Source organism: Artemia sp. Qi Xiang Cuo, chromosome 5 (assembly GCF_049724085.1).
Source record: "Artemia sp. Qi Xiang Cuo chromosome 5, ASM4972408v1, whole genome shotgun sequence".
Classification (NCBI taxonomy): Eukaryota; Metazoa; Arthropoda; class Branchiopoda; order Anostraca; family Artemiidae; genus Artemia; species Artemia sp. Qi Xiang Cuo.
This window is the reverse complement of record NC_142798.1, coordinates 36,272,024-36,287,319: the sequence shown is the minus strand read 5'-3', so window position 1 is coordinate 36,287,319 and position 15,296 is coordinate 36,272,024. Positions and strand designations below refer to the sequence as shown.

At 36.4% G+C, this 15,296-nt stretch overlaps 1 protein-coding gene across 1 annotated transcript in view; it reads right to left on the bottom strand.

The window, feature by feature from the left end:
* Nucleotides 1-8,146, bottom strand: part of LOC148952097 (arfGAP with SH3 domain, ANK repeat and PH domain-containing protein-like) — a 64,009-nt gene extending 55,863 nt beyond the window's left edge. Inside the window, exons 1-3 of the mRNA XM_089089134.1 lie at nucleotides 8,089-8,146; nucleotides 6,823-6,950; nucleotides 4,326-4,422 (exon numbers count right to left, since the gene is read on the bottom strand). Coding sequence (XP_088945260.1) covers nucleotides 4,326-4,422; nucleotides 6,823-6,950; nucleotides 8,089-8,146 — 283 coding nt within the window. The remainder of the gene's footprint in view (nucleotides 1-4,325; nucleotides 4,423-6,822; nucleotides 6,951-8,088) is intronic.
* Nucleotides 8,147-15,296: the final 7,150 nt, after the last annotated feature.

The window sequence follows — 15,296 nt, the reverse complement described above, 5'->3', positions numbered from 1 at the left end:
CAATCCACGGCAGCACAAAACCGCCGAAGGTCAATAAAACTGCGAGTACTCTTCCTCCACCTTCGGCCTAATAAGCATCAATATACTAAGTAATTTACTTACTACAGAAACCAAGCAAATGCCTCTATAATTACCACACTCACCTTATCACCTTTTTTAAAAAGGGGTTCAATCAAAGTTTTCCTGGAATCACTAGGCATTTCTCTTCTCCAAAAATTATGCTCACGATCTTCAGTAACCTGTCTTTAACTTTGCAGTCACCACATTTCAAAACTCATTTACTACACAATCAGCAAAGAGGCCTTATTATCTTTTGATCATCTTAAACTGTCTCCAACTCCTGCTCCTAAAATAGATCTTCTTTTCCATCTTAATTGCCAAAAAAGTTGTGCATTCTTTTCTATATCCTTTCCTACAGCTTTATCACGGTGCAATTGATTCTCAAACTGTTCTGCCCATCCTTCTTTAACACTTTCCTTGTCGCTACTGATGCCTCGCTCCTATCTTTAACTGGGAGAAGTCCACGGTGACTACTTCTTCTCAGTTCCTTAACAACCCAATACAATATTTTACTATTATACCGTCTGGGTGCATCTTTCAGATCACCGGTAATATTATCCATGACCCAGAGGGTAGTAATCTTCCCATTAGATTAACTCCAGACACTACCAGATGCTGACGTCTCTAATTCACAATAACATAACCAACAATGCTGGCCGTCTAACCATAATGTTACCAAGTTAACTTATGACCTATTTTATGACCAAATACCGTATAGGTTACAAGTAGATTATTACACCTACAAAGTTGCAGCAGTACACAACTATCGTTACTTTCCTTCCCAAGACTAGAATACCCTTTATCTCTATTTCTACCAGGCTGGGAATTGAAAACCCCAATAAAAATATCATATTTCTACCTAGGATCCTGTCCATTTGTCCCTGTAATTGTATGTAAAATTCATCTGAGTCACCACTGTCTTCGTCAGTCGGTTCTACAGGGACATACACAACTATGACTGAGACCTTATGGCACTTTTTGGTCATAAAATGACCAGCTAGAGTTATATTAGTAATACTTTTCCAACCTAGATAAGACTTACCACTGGCGTTGTCTCCTAGGTAAATGGGTTCAACTAAGCATAAACCAATAAAGACGGAAATGCAGAAGGTTGAAAGAATTTGTTTTCTGATCCAAGGGCCTTCAGACACGCCACAGCTTAGGCGTATTTATGTTTTAACTCTTAAACAGCCAGCAATAAATTGATCGATCTGATATGGAGGGACATCGTAAAGCGAAGTGGCATGGTAAAGGCACAAGTATCTGATTTTCTCTCTGCCTTCGCTATTCAACAATATTCTCTTTGTCTGACGATTTTGACGCAATAAAAAAACTGGGGATTTGTTGGACAAAAAGATGTGTAAAAATTACATTGCTATATGGAGGCTATGCATTGCTACGGCTTCATCTTGTTTCTCTCTGTGTAAACAGGAAGAATGGCATGCATTTTCATGCTTCTTTCTAGCAGAACTGGATAAGTACATAGTTTTAAATAAGATTAACACAAATTGATTTTCCCAAACAAGTATTTCGCAAATATGTATAGAATAAAAATGTGGGAAGCTTATAAATGTAACGGAAGAACGTTTTGAGCTTCAAATGCAAAGATAGATTAACCAACCTAAAATTAACCTGCACACTAACAGATTTCAACATTGGATTGCGGGCAGCTACTACTGTGCAGTTCGAATTATTATAGAGCTTAAAACCTTCAAAACGGAAGAACGTTTTGAGCTTCAAATGTAAAGATAGATTAACCAACCTAAGATTACCCTGAGCACTAACAGATTTCAACTTTGGATTGCGGGCAGCTACTACTGTGCAGTTCGAATTATTACTGAGCTTAAAACCATCAAAATGGAAAAACATCTTTAGCTTCAAATTGTAAAGATAGATTAACCAGACTAAGATGACCATGCTCTCACGGATTTCAACATTGGGATGGGGGCAGTTACAAAAAATCAATATTTTAGCCTACAATCAGTTAGGCAAAAAAGCATAGAAAAACGCCATAGTATTTCAGACGATAAGCCCCCCCCCCCAAAAGTCGTAGATTCACCGCCAACTATACACTATGCAAAATCAACAGAAATTTCAGGTGTCAATTTTATAAACAAAAGCAATATTACGGATCGACATTTTAAATCGTAATTACGACGATGTTCAAATACGAAGCAGTTCATTAGCTTCATGAAATTTATTTGAAGATTTTAAGCTCTTTATCTCAAACTTTTACTTCAAAAGATGAAGAAAGGTGTCTAGAAAAGTCTAGAAAGGTGAAAAAATGGAGCTCAAAACCTCTTCCGAAATTTCATACAGAATTGTCAGGATTCTGATAACTTCTCCATATTCCATCGGGATTTGACAGAAAATTCGGCCGTTTTAGAAGAAAACTCATCAGCTGAATTTGCAATGGAAAGTTTTGTACATCAATTCTAAACAACGAAGCGTTGGACTTAAATTTTCCATGCCAATGCTGAATCACATTAGGAATAAAACAACCAGTATTGTATCTCTCCTTTCAATGAGGGAGAAGAGTACAGGAAGGAGTATATAGCCTCCTGAATTTTCTTTTCAGACTCGATAATTTTTAGCTTGAATTGAAGATTCTTATCTGCAAAATTATAGAGTAGATAGATAAGGCGTGCACGCTGGGGCAGGGGTTTTTGCCTCCCCAAACGTTGATATTTTTTCGGTCGCTTCTAATTTTCTTAAATTTTTAACACAGCGCAATTATTCTTAATTTTTTACGCTTGTTGCCCCCCCCCCCCGAAAGACATATCTATGTTTTCCGAGATAGAGCCTTATAATTCACTTAATTGTCTTTGGGAAAAAACTTTGGTATAAGCAATAAAACAGTTCATGGTAATTTGCAGCAAGTAAGGAGTATCAACTGACCATAGAAAGTGAATCTCTAGACAAAACAGAAGTTTGAGAATAATACATCCAAGTCAACGCATTTGGATTGGCTAGGTAAACAGAGGTGTGCTTCCCCTATTATATGTTGTTTTTTTTTTCCTGACTTCTCGTATAAAAGAGACAGTCGCAGAAAATTGAGGGTAGGATTATTCGGTTGGAAACTAAAATTCTAGTGACCTTTTCAAGGGTTAAATGTGACTGGAACGCAACTCCCCTTAGGCGTTTTTTCCAGGGAATCCCTCAACCCTTTTTTTACAATCCGGCCGGAATTTTGATATTGTTGCTTTCATCAAAATGATCAAAGGTCCAAAACATGCGCCTCCAGGAAGATAAGACATAATCCGCACAGTCTCAAGGGCAAGGAGAGTGCCCAATTCCAAATTTTGCAATTGGCCAATTCTACACAGGAACATTTTAGTAGAAAAAGTTGAAATGTTACACCTTCTTAAAACGGGAATCATACAACGAACTTAAATGCGAACCATTGGAGGTATAAATTGGGTCCATCACCAATTCAGCCCCCCCCCCCCCTTCTTTCTAGCTTTTTAGAAGAAAAGCAGGGTTATTGCACCTTATTTAAATCAGAATCATGCAAAGAATTTATTGTCCGTACAAAACGAGTGAAGTCCAAGCCACAGACTAGTTCGGAGCAAAAACGACCTAAGACCTGGCTCAGAGTAAAAACGATTCTAGTTCATACCACGGACTGATTTAGAGATCACCAGAAAGGTTAGCACGTTGCATCTTGTTTGGATTAGAGTCAATCACGGGACGATAAATTTGCCGTTTCAGATTGTGTTATGCTGAAAAAACCCTAGATGCGACTGCAAATACACCTTATTGAGCAGATTCCATTTCAGAATATTTTGGTAAAAAGAACAAGTTTGAAAACATCCATTTCATTAAAGCGTAAGTGAAGTCTTAGCTTAAACAGTGGGGAATTTAAGGGACTATAGCCCAACTCATCTTAAAGGCAGTCTTTATTTGTAAAATTGCAGCGTCAAGCTTAACTTTCAAGACTAAAAAAAAACGAAGGACTAAGTAAAAATAAATGTTTCGTTGATTTTGTCGAACTCTCGTTTTGTTGGATGTTGTGTCACAAAGTCTTTGATATTTTCTTCCAAATTTGACAAAATGGAATCTTTTAACAAGGTGGCCTGAAGATGAAGTGTTCCCTAGCCTGTGACTTAACGCTTCAGTTTGTTGGTAGCAGTTGTAATAGTCAGCTCGATGTCTTCTCTTTCCTTTTTAACCTGTAGTAAAACTACTAAAAATACTAGCTGACGGCCATCATAATGAAAAAAAAAAAATAAATAAAATGAGAGATACGAAATATAATACTATACCATTGGCAGAGAGACAATCTGCACAACGATCATTTCCAGGTAATCCTTTAATGAATTTGATGATTGCTTGCTGGAGTTCTACCAAATTTTGGTTAACCTGTTTCATAAGAACAGCATTATTAAAAACTAAAGAGAAAACAATTATATGAAAAACTTGTCAGCATATAGCCTATATCATTAAAGCACTAAGAAAGAAATACCTTCTTTTTAAAACCATCTTAAAGGATGGGGCACGATTGCAAGTATCTTCGTGAGCTTTTCGGTACATAACAAAATCGAAACACAAACTTCGTCCCCCTTTTGATGTTCAGAGCGAGAGGTCCAAATTCCCCTTCCCAATCTTAAAAAACTGAAAAGGGTGGTAAATGTGAAAACGTTAGAAATTCCAGGTAAGAACACATTTCATCCAACCCTCATATTCGTCGAGCCTTCACATAAGGTAAAGTATTTCGATTCCCAGTTATTAAGACATTATCCTATGTTATTCCTTCTTTATATATATGTAAAGAAAGGAGCTTTCAATGGACTGGGACGGACGAGGAGTGTGCGCAACTGTGTTGGTCTCAGGCGGTTTGGTGCTACGGTTAGTTGTTGGTAGCAGGCCTATTACAAATATATTTTTCAAAGGAAACTAAAGGTATTTTTTTAAAGAAAATTAAAGGGCGTCATCAAAATTAAAACAAAACATAACTTGTTCTATATATTAGGGAGCCTGCTGCCCATTAATCACAACCCCGAACGTTTACATTGCGCTTTGACCTACGCTTCAAGAACGAATGCTCGAAGAACAAGTTTTTTTTCGTTTCTCTTTTCCATAATGCTTCGAGTTGTATTTGCTTTAAACATACTGTGATCAAATATTTTGAAAGGCAACCGGTAAAAAACGCACTTAAAGTTATAAATTAACAATATTTGTTGCATTCTAAATGATCCTAGGAAGGCAAATGTCAAAATACACCTGAGCAAAACAAATCCTACCAGTTCGCCCCTAGAAAATTAGGCCTTTCATTATTGTAGACAAGTTCTAATTAGTTACATTTATGCTGTAACCAACAAAAGGATAAACTGAACTATTCAAAATGAGCACATCAAATAGGCTCGCAATATCTACGACCCTGTTAATGCGATTCGAGAAGCCAAATATATCGACTATACTTTGTTCAGAAACAACCAGGATTTACACTACCTGGGTTGGGTTTTATTGCAAGCCCGTTATGCGCGACAGCTGAAATGTCTATACTACTACTACTACTAACAACTCACAGCAGCAAAAGTGGCCTGAGGCCAACACAGCTACAAACACTCCTCCTCCATCCCAATTTATTCAAAGTTCCCCTCTTTACATCCTCCTAAGCAGTTCCCATTTCCCTTAAATCTTTCCTTACAACATCCTCCTACCTCATTTGGAGATCACCTGTTTTTTGTTCGGCCCTAGATGGTTAACCAACAAGGAATATATATATATATATATATATATATATATATATATATATATATATATATATATATATATATATATATATATATATATATATATATATATATATATATATATATATATATATATATATATATATATATATATATATATATATATATATATTTAATCCACGGTCAAAGTTTTTAATCGGAAATCCTTTCCCAGGATAAACAATTTACAAATTCTTTAGGAGTAGACATCTAACATGCAATCATAAAATCCAACGACCGCAAAGTAAACCACAATATCTCTCAGGTTGCCATAGATCCCCATTGGAAGAGCTTATTTGCTTTGATTGACGACACAGAGAATGGTCTTCCAAATCTCAGTATATAACACCTGTTTCCCGTATATTTTTGACACATGACTAATTCGTCTTTTTTTTTTCTTTTTTTTCTGTATGCATCAGTTCACACTGCAATATTAGACACTTCAGTTTTAAGAATAAAAGTTGAGAACTAACATAGCCAAAAAAATAACGACAAAGAACAAACAACGCTGAGTCATTATCTCCCTCTTCCACTAAAAAGCCGTTACTTGTTGGTTTATAGGGGGTAAGAGGGGAGGGGGGGGGGCTAGTTAGGTCAGGTGACCAAGGTGTATCTTTAACTATTGATGTTTATACCGATATCAGCCTTGAAAAATAGAAAGTTTCAGCTATTTATGACGGGCAACGAAAGTATGCCGGAGAAAGCTTTCCAAAAGAAGCATACATAAATGTTTGTTCGTAATTTCAAGAGATTAGAGATTTAAGAATTTTTTCTTCGCTCGTAATCTCAAAAACATTTTTAATGATCATATACCTAGGCAAACATTATTGCTGAGTGATTATAGAAATAACTAAAAGATCGTTTTATTCACAAGTTAAGAAACGGTACTTAAAACTACCGTAATTCCATTAAATTAGTTATTTTAATTCAAGGCCGTGGACCTTATGATTGTTTATACATAATGACATATGACAGGACTATATTTCCTCGAAAATAAAACAGGAAGAAGAGTAACGAATAGACAAACCTTAGGACCTATTCGTCCGTTGTCGTCAAAAGCTTTCTGAAGGGCTCCATCCTTACTATTCATTAAAACAGATATCCATCTTTCGTGATCCTTGTCATCCTCTGTCTGAAAATGATAGGTACGGTTGTCTAAAAATGAAAAAAGCTCACATTCACCAGTCACTTAAAAAGTAAGCATTTAAATCCAATTTCTCGCAACTCATTAGTGTTGATACTTTTGGCATAGGAAAAATGCTGTGAAACAATATGGCAAAAAAAATGGACGTTATTATCACCTTAAATCCCCCCCCCAAATTCACAGTACCAGGCACTTTTACTTACCTGATAAGTCGCTATTTTTTTTTTTTTTTTTTTTTTTTTAACACGTTTAACAACGTGATTGCAATTGTCTATTTGATCTTCTTTTGAAGCTGTCGGCAGAGAAACTATTAGGGAAAACGTCCCCAGGAAGATCGGTCCACATCGAAATGTACCGTCAAACAAAGTTATTCTTCAAGTACTCAGTTCTTAGTGCGTCAACCTTAAAATAATTTAACCAAGCTGTGTGCCTTAATGTCTTTACATCGAACATTTCACTAAGAAACTGGAGTGTCAACGATAACCACTAAACCTACCCTATTGGCCCTATTTTTAATCTTCTTAAACGTGGCAATAGTATTTTCAGATCACCAGCATATAGTAGGCATTCATATTTAGCATTAGGTCTAATGCAAGACTTGCTGAGTGGGATGATCAAGCTAGGCAGAAGAAGGCTTTTGCAGCTTAGAGTGACCCCAGTTTCCTTGCGTATGACGTTCTCACCTAATCGACTTTTTCACCAACTATTTTCGGCAGCAATACCGTTTTCGGTGTTGTGGATGTTTATGTGGGAATGTTTGACCACAACCCACATGCCATAAGAACAAATTGTTTATCAACAATCCAAAGATATTGCCTTAGATGGGATCAAAGGTCGTTGTAGGCCTTTAGCTATCCAGATTCATCCATATCATCCTATCCAGATGGGTGACCATGAGAGGGTTGAAGGGGTTAAAACTCGTACCCCAGCCCAAAATCTCGGAATTTTCCAGTTTCATTTTGAATTTTTGACATGATTCGCCTTTTTCTGTTTATTTTGAAGTTTAACATATCCATACCCTCGAAAAAACACCATGAGTATATGCCTGATCCCATATTTTAGACGGCTATACATGAAATAGGTTGCCTTCCTCTATCTATATAGGAACAGGTCGTAATTTAATTGGACCGGAGAAATTATGCTTGTCACTGAAATCTTTGACGAAGCCTCCAGTTTTTGGCTGCTGCTCTGCAACTAAACGCCACATCGCATCGGTGAGGGTAAGCTTGTCGGCTAATTGTGGAAGTCCGTTTGCTTCAAAAGGTGACGGAGGCTGTTAGCACAATTCATACTCAAAGTATGACTCCAAATTATTGTGGCTATTTTCAGCATTTGTCACCAGCCACTGAAACATCAATACTGGATGTCCAACGGCAACTGACTGCCCATTAATAACTAGTGCAGCTTTATCAGCAAGCATTACGGCTACCGACTTTTTCTTGAATTTGTACGTGTTGACGTTTTCCCCTGTCATGCTATCCATGATTTCTTGTCCGACGGATCTAGCTGTGTCCACGTTGACTTTTTGATCAGCCGTAAATCCAGAAGCAATGTTTCGCAAGCTCGGGTCTTCTGCAAAAGGGGTATTCTCAGCAAGAAACCAAACAAGCTTGCTAGTTTCATGGTTGTCGTGTTCAATCCTCGACTCTGTAACTTCATTGTGCTGTTCGCTTGTCTCGTATTGGACCTTAACAAAATTTTGCATCGACAAATAAATTGCACTACAAGTTGGTGCTGAAAGTGACTAAGTCAGCCTCTGACACTCATTCATGCCGCTCCCCCTTGTAAGACCATGGCTAGTTTTCAACAAGCGCATGAGGACAAAATCTGACGACAGACCCGCCCAATACTGTTCGGTTCTGCGGAGAACAAATCTTCCGTTCTGAAAATTGTCAAACACGTCGGGATTGGTAGTTTCCAGCTGTCAATGAACATGTAACATATTTTTATGTTTATCACGGTGATAATAAACATAATTTTTTATTTTACATTAAAATAAAGGTGATTTTCATAATCACCATGATCTAGTACCCAATTCTATACATAATTTTTTTTTTTGTACACCTCTATTTGTAAAAACGACTGGTGATAATTCTAACACTACATTTTAAAACCAATTTCTTTGATACTCAGAATGGTTTATTACTGATGGTACATTTAAAAAAAAGTTTTAGTTCGAAGTTAAAATACAGATGATTTTCATAATCACCGTGATCTAGTACCCAATTCTAGACATAAATTTTGTTGCTTTATATGTACGCCTTTATACGCCTTTATATGTAAAAACGAATTCACCTCCTCAAAAAACCAATTTTTTTACGTTCATATAGAGGTGATTTTCATCATCACCACGATCTAATACCCTATTCTAGACATAAATTTTGTTATATTGCACCTTTACATGGAAGCATGAATTTCACCTTCTGAAAATCAACCTCAACCTCAAAAAACCAAAGCTTTAATTTTACGTTCAAATAAAAGTGATTTTCATAATCACCGTGACCTATTACACTATTTTATACATCAATTTTGTTGTTGTACAATTTTTTTGGTGTGTAATTTCACCCCCTCAAAATAAACCTAGTGATGCGTGAGCACTGCATAGATCACAATTGTATGTGCATCTGAGCGTGTTCCTTGGTCTTCCCCTCTGTCAATGCCCATAAGGATGCTATTGCTGAACCTGGTTTGGGATTCTGGAGTCCTCCATCCAAAGGACAGGGCCAAGATAGCACCATCTCTTCTTCTTAATCACTTCGGTAATAAGCGGCTGGCCAGTTCTTCTGTGGACCTCAATGTTGTTAACTCTTTGACGCCAACCGATATTCAGCATGCATCTCAAGCACATACTTTTGAATGCTCTGAGTCTTTTCTCTGTTTCAACATCTAGCTTCCACCACTCACTGGCATACAATAGCATGGACAAAATATTGCCATTAAGAAGGCACAGCTTTAGTACAAGCAAGTGAAGCAACGGGTTGAATTAAATCATCCTCCACTCCTCGCATTTTCATGTAAACTTTAGCATAGCTGTTTGTGTCTCGCAATATCATAGGCAGCACAATAGCGCTGCCTAAGTAAATAACAATGTTGGCACAATGTATTATTTATTTTTGTTTTGTTTTCTTCCATACCAGGGCACTTCGTACCGAAGGAGTTGTCGTAGAAACTTCGAAAAGGGCTCATTTGATTGAAAATTGGAATGGCTAATGCCCTTTTTAATAGTCGAAAGTGATTGGAAGACAGCTAACGCCCCTTCCACGCCCACCATTTCCCCAAACACATCCAATCGATATTTTGAAATAGCCATTTTGTTCAGCGTAGTTGATTTCCAGATAGAAATTATGTTTTTGAGGAGGACACTCCCCCACAGCCCTCAGGGCAAAGGTTGTAAGGCATACAAGGTTTCTTTTATAGAAAGCATTGTCGTAGAAACTTCAAAAAGGGCTCATTCGATTGGAAATTCAAAGGGTTAATGCCCTTTCTAATAGTCGAAAGGGATTTTAGGGCAACTAACCCCCCCTCTCACGCCCACCATTTTCCAAAACACCTCCAATCAAAATTTTGAGATAGACATTTTGTTCAACATAGTTGAACATTCGGAAAATTAGGTCATTGAGGAAGACAACCCCTCCCCCCTCCCCACAGCCCTCAGGGCACAGGTTGTAAGTAATGCCCTGGGGGCATATAAGGTTTTTTATAGAAAGCGTTATCATAGAAACTTCAAAAGGAATCCTTTTGGAAATTGAAATGGCTAGTGCCCTTTTCAATAGTCGAAAGTGATTGGAAGGCAACTAACACCCCATCCACGCCCACTATTTCCCCAAACACGTCCAATAAAAATTGTGAGGTTGCCAATTCGTTCCACGTAGTTTAAAGTTCTGGAAATTTTACCTTTGAGCAGGACACTTCCACCACAGTCTTCAGGGCAAGGGTTATAAGTTATGCTTGGGGGCCTTTAGGGTTTTTATTGAAATCTTTGCCGTAGAAACTTGAAAAAGGGCTCATTCGATTGGGAATTCAAAGGGCTAATGCCCTTTTTAACAGTCGAAAGTGATTTGAGGGCAAGTAACCCCCCTCTCACGCCCACTGTTTCCCCAAACACATCCAATTAAAATTTTTAGATATCCATTTTATTCAACGTAGTTGAAAATTTTGGAAATTAGATCTTTAAGGATGACAACCCCTCCCCCCACGAATCCCTTAGGGCAAGGTTTGTAATTTATGCCCTGAGGGCATATAAGGTTTTTTATAGAAAACGATGTTTTAGAAACTTCATAAAGGGCTGATTCAATTGGAAATTGAAAGGTCTAGTGCCCCTTTTAATAGTCGAAATTGATTGAAAGGCAACTAACCCCCCTCTCACGCCTAAAATTTCCCGAAACACATCCAATAAAAATTTTGAGATATCCATTTTGTTCAACGTAGTTGAAAGTTCTGGAACTTAGGTCTTTTAGGATGATAACCCCCTCAGAGCCCTTAGTGCAAGGGTTGTAAGTTATGCCCTTGGGGCATATAAGGTTTATATAGAAAGTTGTTGTAGAAATTTCAAAAAGGGCTCATTTGATTGGAAATTGAAAGGGCTAGTGCCCTTTTTAATGTTCAAAAGTGAATGGAGAGTAATTACCCCCCTCTCAAGCCCACCATTTCCCCAAACACATTCAATCAAAGTTTAGAGATAGCCATTTTGTTCAACGTAGTTGAAAAAACTGGAAATTATGTATTTGAGGATGACAAACCCCCCAGAGCAGTCAGGGCAAAGTTGCTCAGCTATATCGTGGAGGTAATTAAGGTTTCAATAGATCGCATTTTCGTAAAAACCTAAGAGGGAGCTTCTTTAATTAGAAACCGAGAGGGCTCGAATTCTTTTCGGTATTCAACATTTAGTGGAGGCTAACTAATCGCCCTCTCACGTTCGACATTTCCCCCAACGCAACCCATCAAAATTTTGAGATAGCCAAATTTTTAAACAGAGCTAAAAATTCTAGAAATTAGGTATGTAAGGATGACACCCCCCCCCCCAGCCGTCAGGGCAAGGATTTTAACTTATGCCCTGGGGGCATACTAGGTTTTTATTGAAAGTGCTGTCGCAGAAAATTCAAAAAGGTTCATTCGATTGAAAATTGAAGGGATCAGTGGCTTTTTTAACACTCGAAGGTGATGGGCGTCCAACTAGCGCCCCTCTCACGCCCACCATTTCCCCAAACACATCCAATCAGAATTTTGAGATAGTCATTTTGTTTAACGTAGTTGAAAGTTCTGGAAATAAGGTCTTTGAGGATGACGACCCCCTCACAGCCCTTAGGGTATGGGTTGTAATTTATGCCCTGGGGGCATATAAGGTGTTTTAGAAAGCGTTGACGTAGAAACTCAAAAAGGGCTCATTTGATTGGAAATCGGAAGGCATAGTGCCCTTTTTTAATAGTCGAAAGGGATTGGAAGGCTTGACATTTTTATAGTAAAGATCGATGTGGGTGCAATGTAATTTTTTTTTTTTTTTTTTTTTTTTTTTTTTTTTTTTTTTTTTTTTTAGACCAGGGCACTTCGTATCGAATGAGTTGTCGTAGGAACTTCGAAAAAGGCTCATTCAATTGAAAATAGAAAGGGTATGATGCCCTTTTTAATAGTGGAAAGTGATTGGAGGGCAACTAATCCCACTCCCACGCCCCCCCAACCCTTTGCCCATTATTTTTAAAAACTAAAATTTTACATAAGATTAAATCAAAATGCACTGTGTTAATGCAAATTCCCAATATGGCATCTCAGCAGAATCCCAAGAACAACTGAGAGTATTATGTTCAAACTTTCGGGGCTACTTCTGCTGTTAAAATTTAACCAAATCAAAATAGCTTAAGTGTATCCAAGCTATCAAAGAAAGTAAACATATTTTTTGCGAATGGTATCAAGTTTCCCATTTCAGGTCAACTAGAGGAAGTATGAGTAGAGTAGTACCTACCATTTTGCGCAGACACATAGCCAAACAGGTTCTTCTAGTAGGTAAACAGGTCATTACACTCTTTGCCAAGAGATTAAACCAGTATTGTCTATAACTTAATTTACGTTGGTTAAACTTCCGATGGTTAAGAAAGCGTAACAGGTAATTAAAGTATGAGAAATGGGATGCTATAATTAGAATGATTTTAAGTTGAAACATTGTGACGTAAAAATAACTCACTTATTTGCTTGCGTGTCTCGGAATTCCCATGTTATGTGCTTGATTGTATTTTTTGTTAATATTAGTAGTTTTTATATCTTTTAAAAGAGTTTTAAGGGGTTTGAGAGACTCAGTTGCCTAATTCAGTGTGATGTTAAACTTCCGATGGTTAAGAAAGAGTAACAGGTAATTAAAGTATGAGAAATGGGATGCTATAATTAGAATGATTTTAAGTTGAAACATTGTGACGTAAAAATAACTCAATTATTTGCTTGTGTGTATAGGAATTCCCATGTTATTTGCTTGCTTGTATTTTGTGTTAAAATAAGTAGTTTTTATATCTTTTAAAAGAGCTTTAAGGGGTTTGAGAGACTCAGTTGCCTAATTCCTTGAGATTTTTCTTTACTTGATTGTCATTAAAAACGAAATTTTTGTGTTAAATAATTATTTTTTGTATCTTTTAAAAGAGCTTTAAGGGGATTGAGAGACTCAGTTGCCTAATTCCGTGTGATTTTTCTTTACTTGATGGTCATTAAAAACGAAATTTGTGTGTTAAATAAGTAGTTTTTGTATCTTTTAATAGAGCTTTAAGGGGTTTGAGAGACTCAGTTGCCTAATTCCGTGTGTTTTTCCTTTACTTGATGGTAATTAAAAACGAAATTTTTGTGTTAAATAAGTAGTTTTTGTATCTTTTAAAAGAGCTTTACAGGGTTTGAGAGACTCAGTTGCCTAATTCTGTGTGATTTTTCTTTACTTGATGGTCATTAAAAATGAAATTTGTTTTTTACATTATTAGTTTTTGTATCATTAAAAAGAGATTGCCTTTGAGTGAGAGTGTCAGTCGAATTATTCAGTTGGGTTTTTTCTTAATTGGTTTTCATTAAAAACTAAATTTTTATGTTAAATAATAAGTTTTTTTATCTTTTAAAAGATCTTTACTGGGATTGAGAGACTCTGTTGACGGATTCAATTTGATTTTTCTTTTCTTGTTGGTCATTTTTTTTATATTTTAAAAGAGCTTTACAGGGTTTGAGAGACTCAGTTGCCTAATTCCGTGTGATTTTTCTTTACTTGATGGTCATTAAAAACGAATTTTTTGTGTTAAATAAGTAGTTTTTGTATCTTTTAAAAGAGCTTTATGGGGTTTGAGAGACTCAGTTGCCTGATTCCGTGTGGTTTTTCTTTACTTGATGGTCATTAAAAAAGAAATTTTTGTGTTAAATAATTAGTTTTTTTATATTTTAAAATAGCTTTACGGGGATTGAGAGACTCAGTTGCCTGATTACGTGTGGTTTTTCTTTACTTGGTGGTCATTAAAAAAGAAATTTTTGTGTTAAATAAGTAGTTTTTGTATCTTTTAAAAGAGCTTTAGGGGGTTTGAGAGACTCAGTTGCCTGATTCCATGTGGTTTTTCTTTACTTGGTAGTCATTAAAAACGAAATTTTTGTGTTAAATTAGTAGTTTTTGTATCTTTTAATAGAGCTTTCAGGGGATTGTGAGACTCAGTTGCCTAATTCCGTTTGTTTTTTGTTTACTTGATGGTCATTAAAAACGAAATTTTTGTGTTAAATTAGTAGTTTTTTTATCTTTTAAAAGAGCTTTACGGGGTTTGAGAGACTCAGTTGCATTATTCCGTGTGGTTTTCATTTAGTTGGTGGTCATTAAAAAATAAAGTTTTTTTTTAAATCATTATTTTTTGTATCTTTTAAAAGAGCTTTACGGGGATTGAGAGACTCATTTGCCGGATTCCGTGTGGTTTTTCTTTACTTGGTGGTCATTAAAAACGAAATTTTTGTGTTAAATAAGTAGTTTTTGTATCTTTTAAAAGAGCTTTACGGGGATTGAGAGACTCAGTTACCTAATTCCGTGTGGTTTTACTTTACTTGTTGGTCATTAAAAACTAAATTTTTGTGTTAAATAAGTAGTTTTTGTATCTTTTAAAAGAGCTTTAAGGGTATTGAGAGACTCAGTTGACGGATTCCGTGTGGTTTTTATTTAATTGATGGTCATTAAAAACTAAATTTTTTTGTTAAATAAGTAGTTTTTGTATCTTTTAAAAGAGCTTTAAGGGGTTTGAGAGACTCAGTTGCCTGATTCCGTGTGGTTTTTCTTTACTTGATGGTCATTAAAGACGAAATTTTTGTGTTAAATAAGTAGTTTTTGTATCTTTTAAAAGAGCTTTAAGGGGTTTGAGAGACTCAGT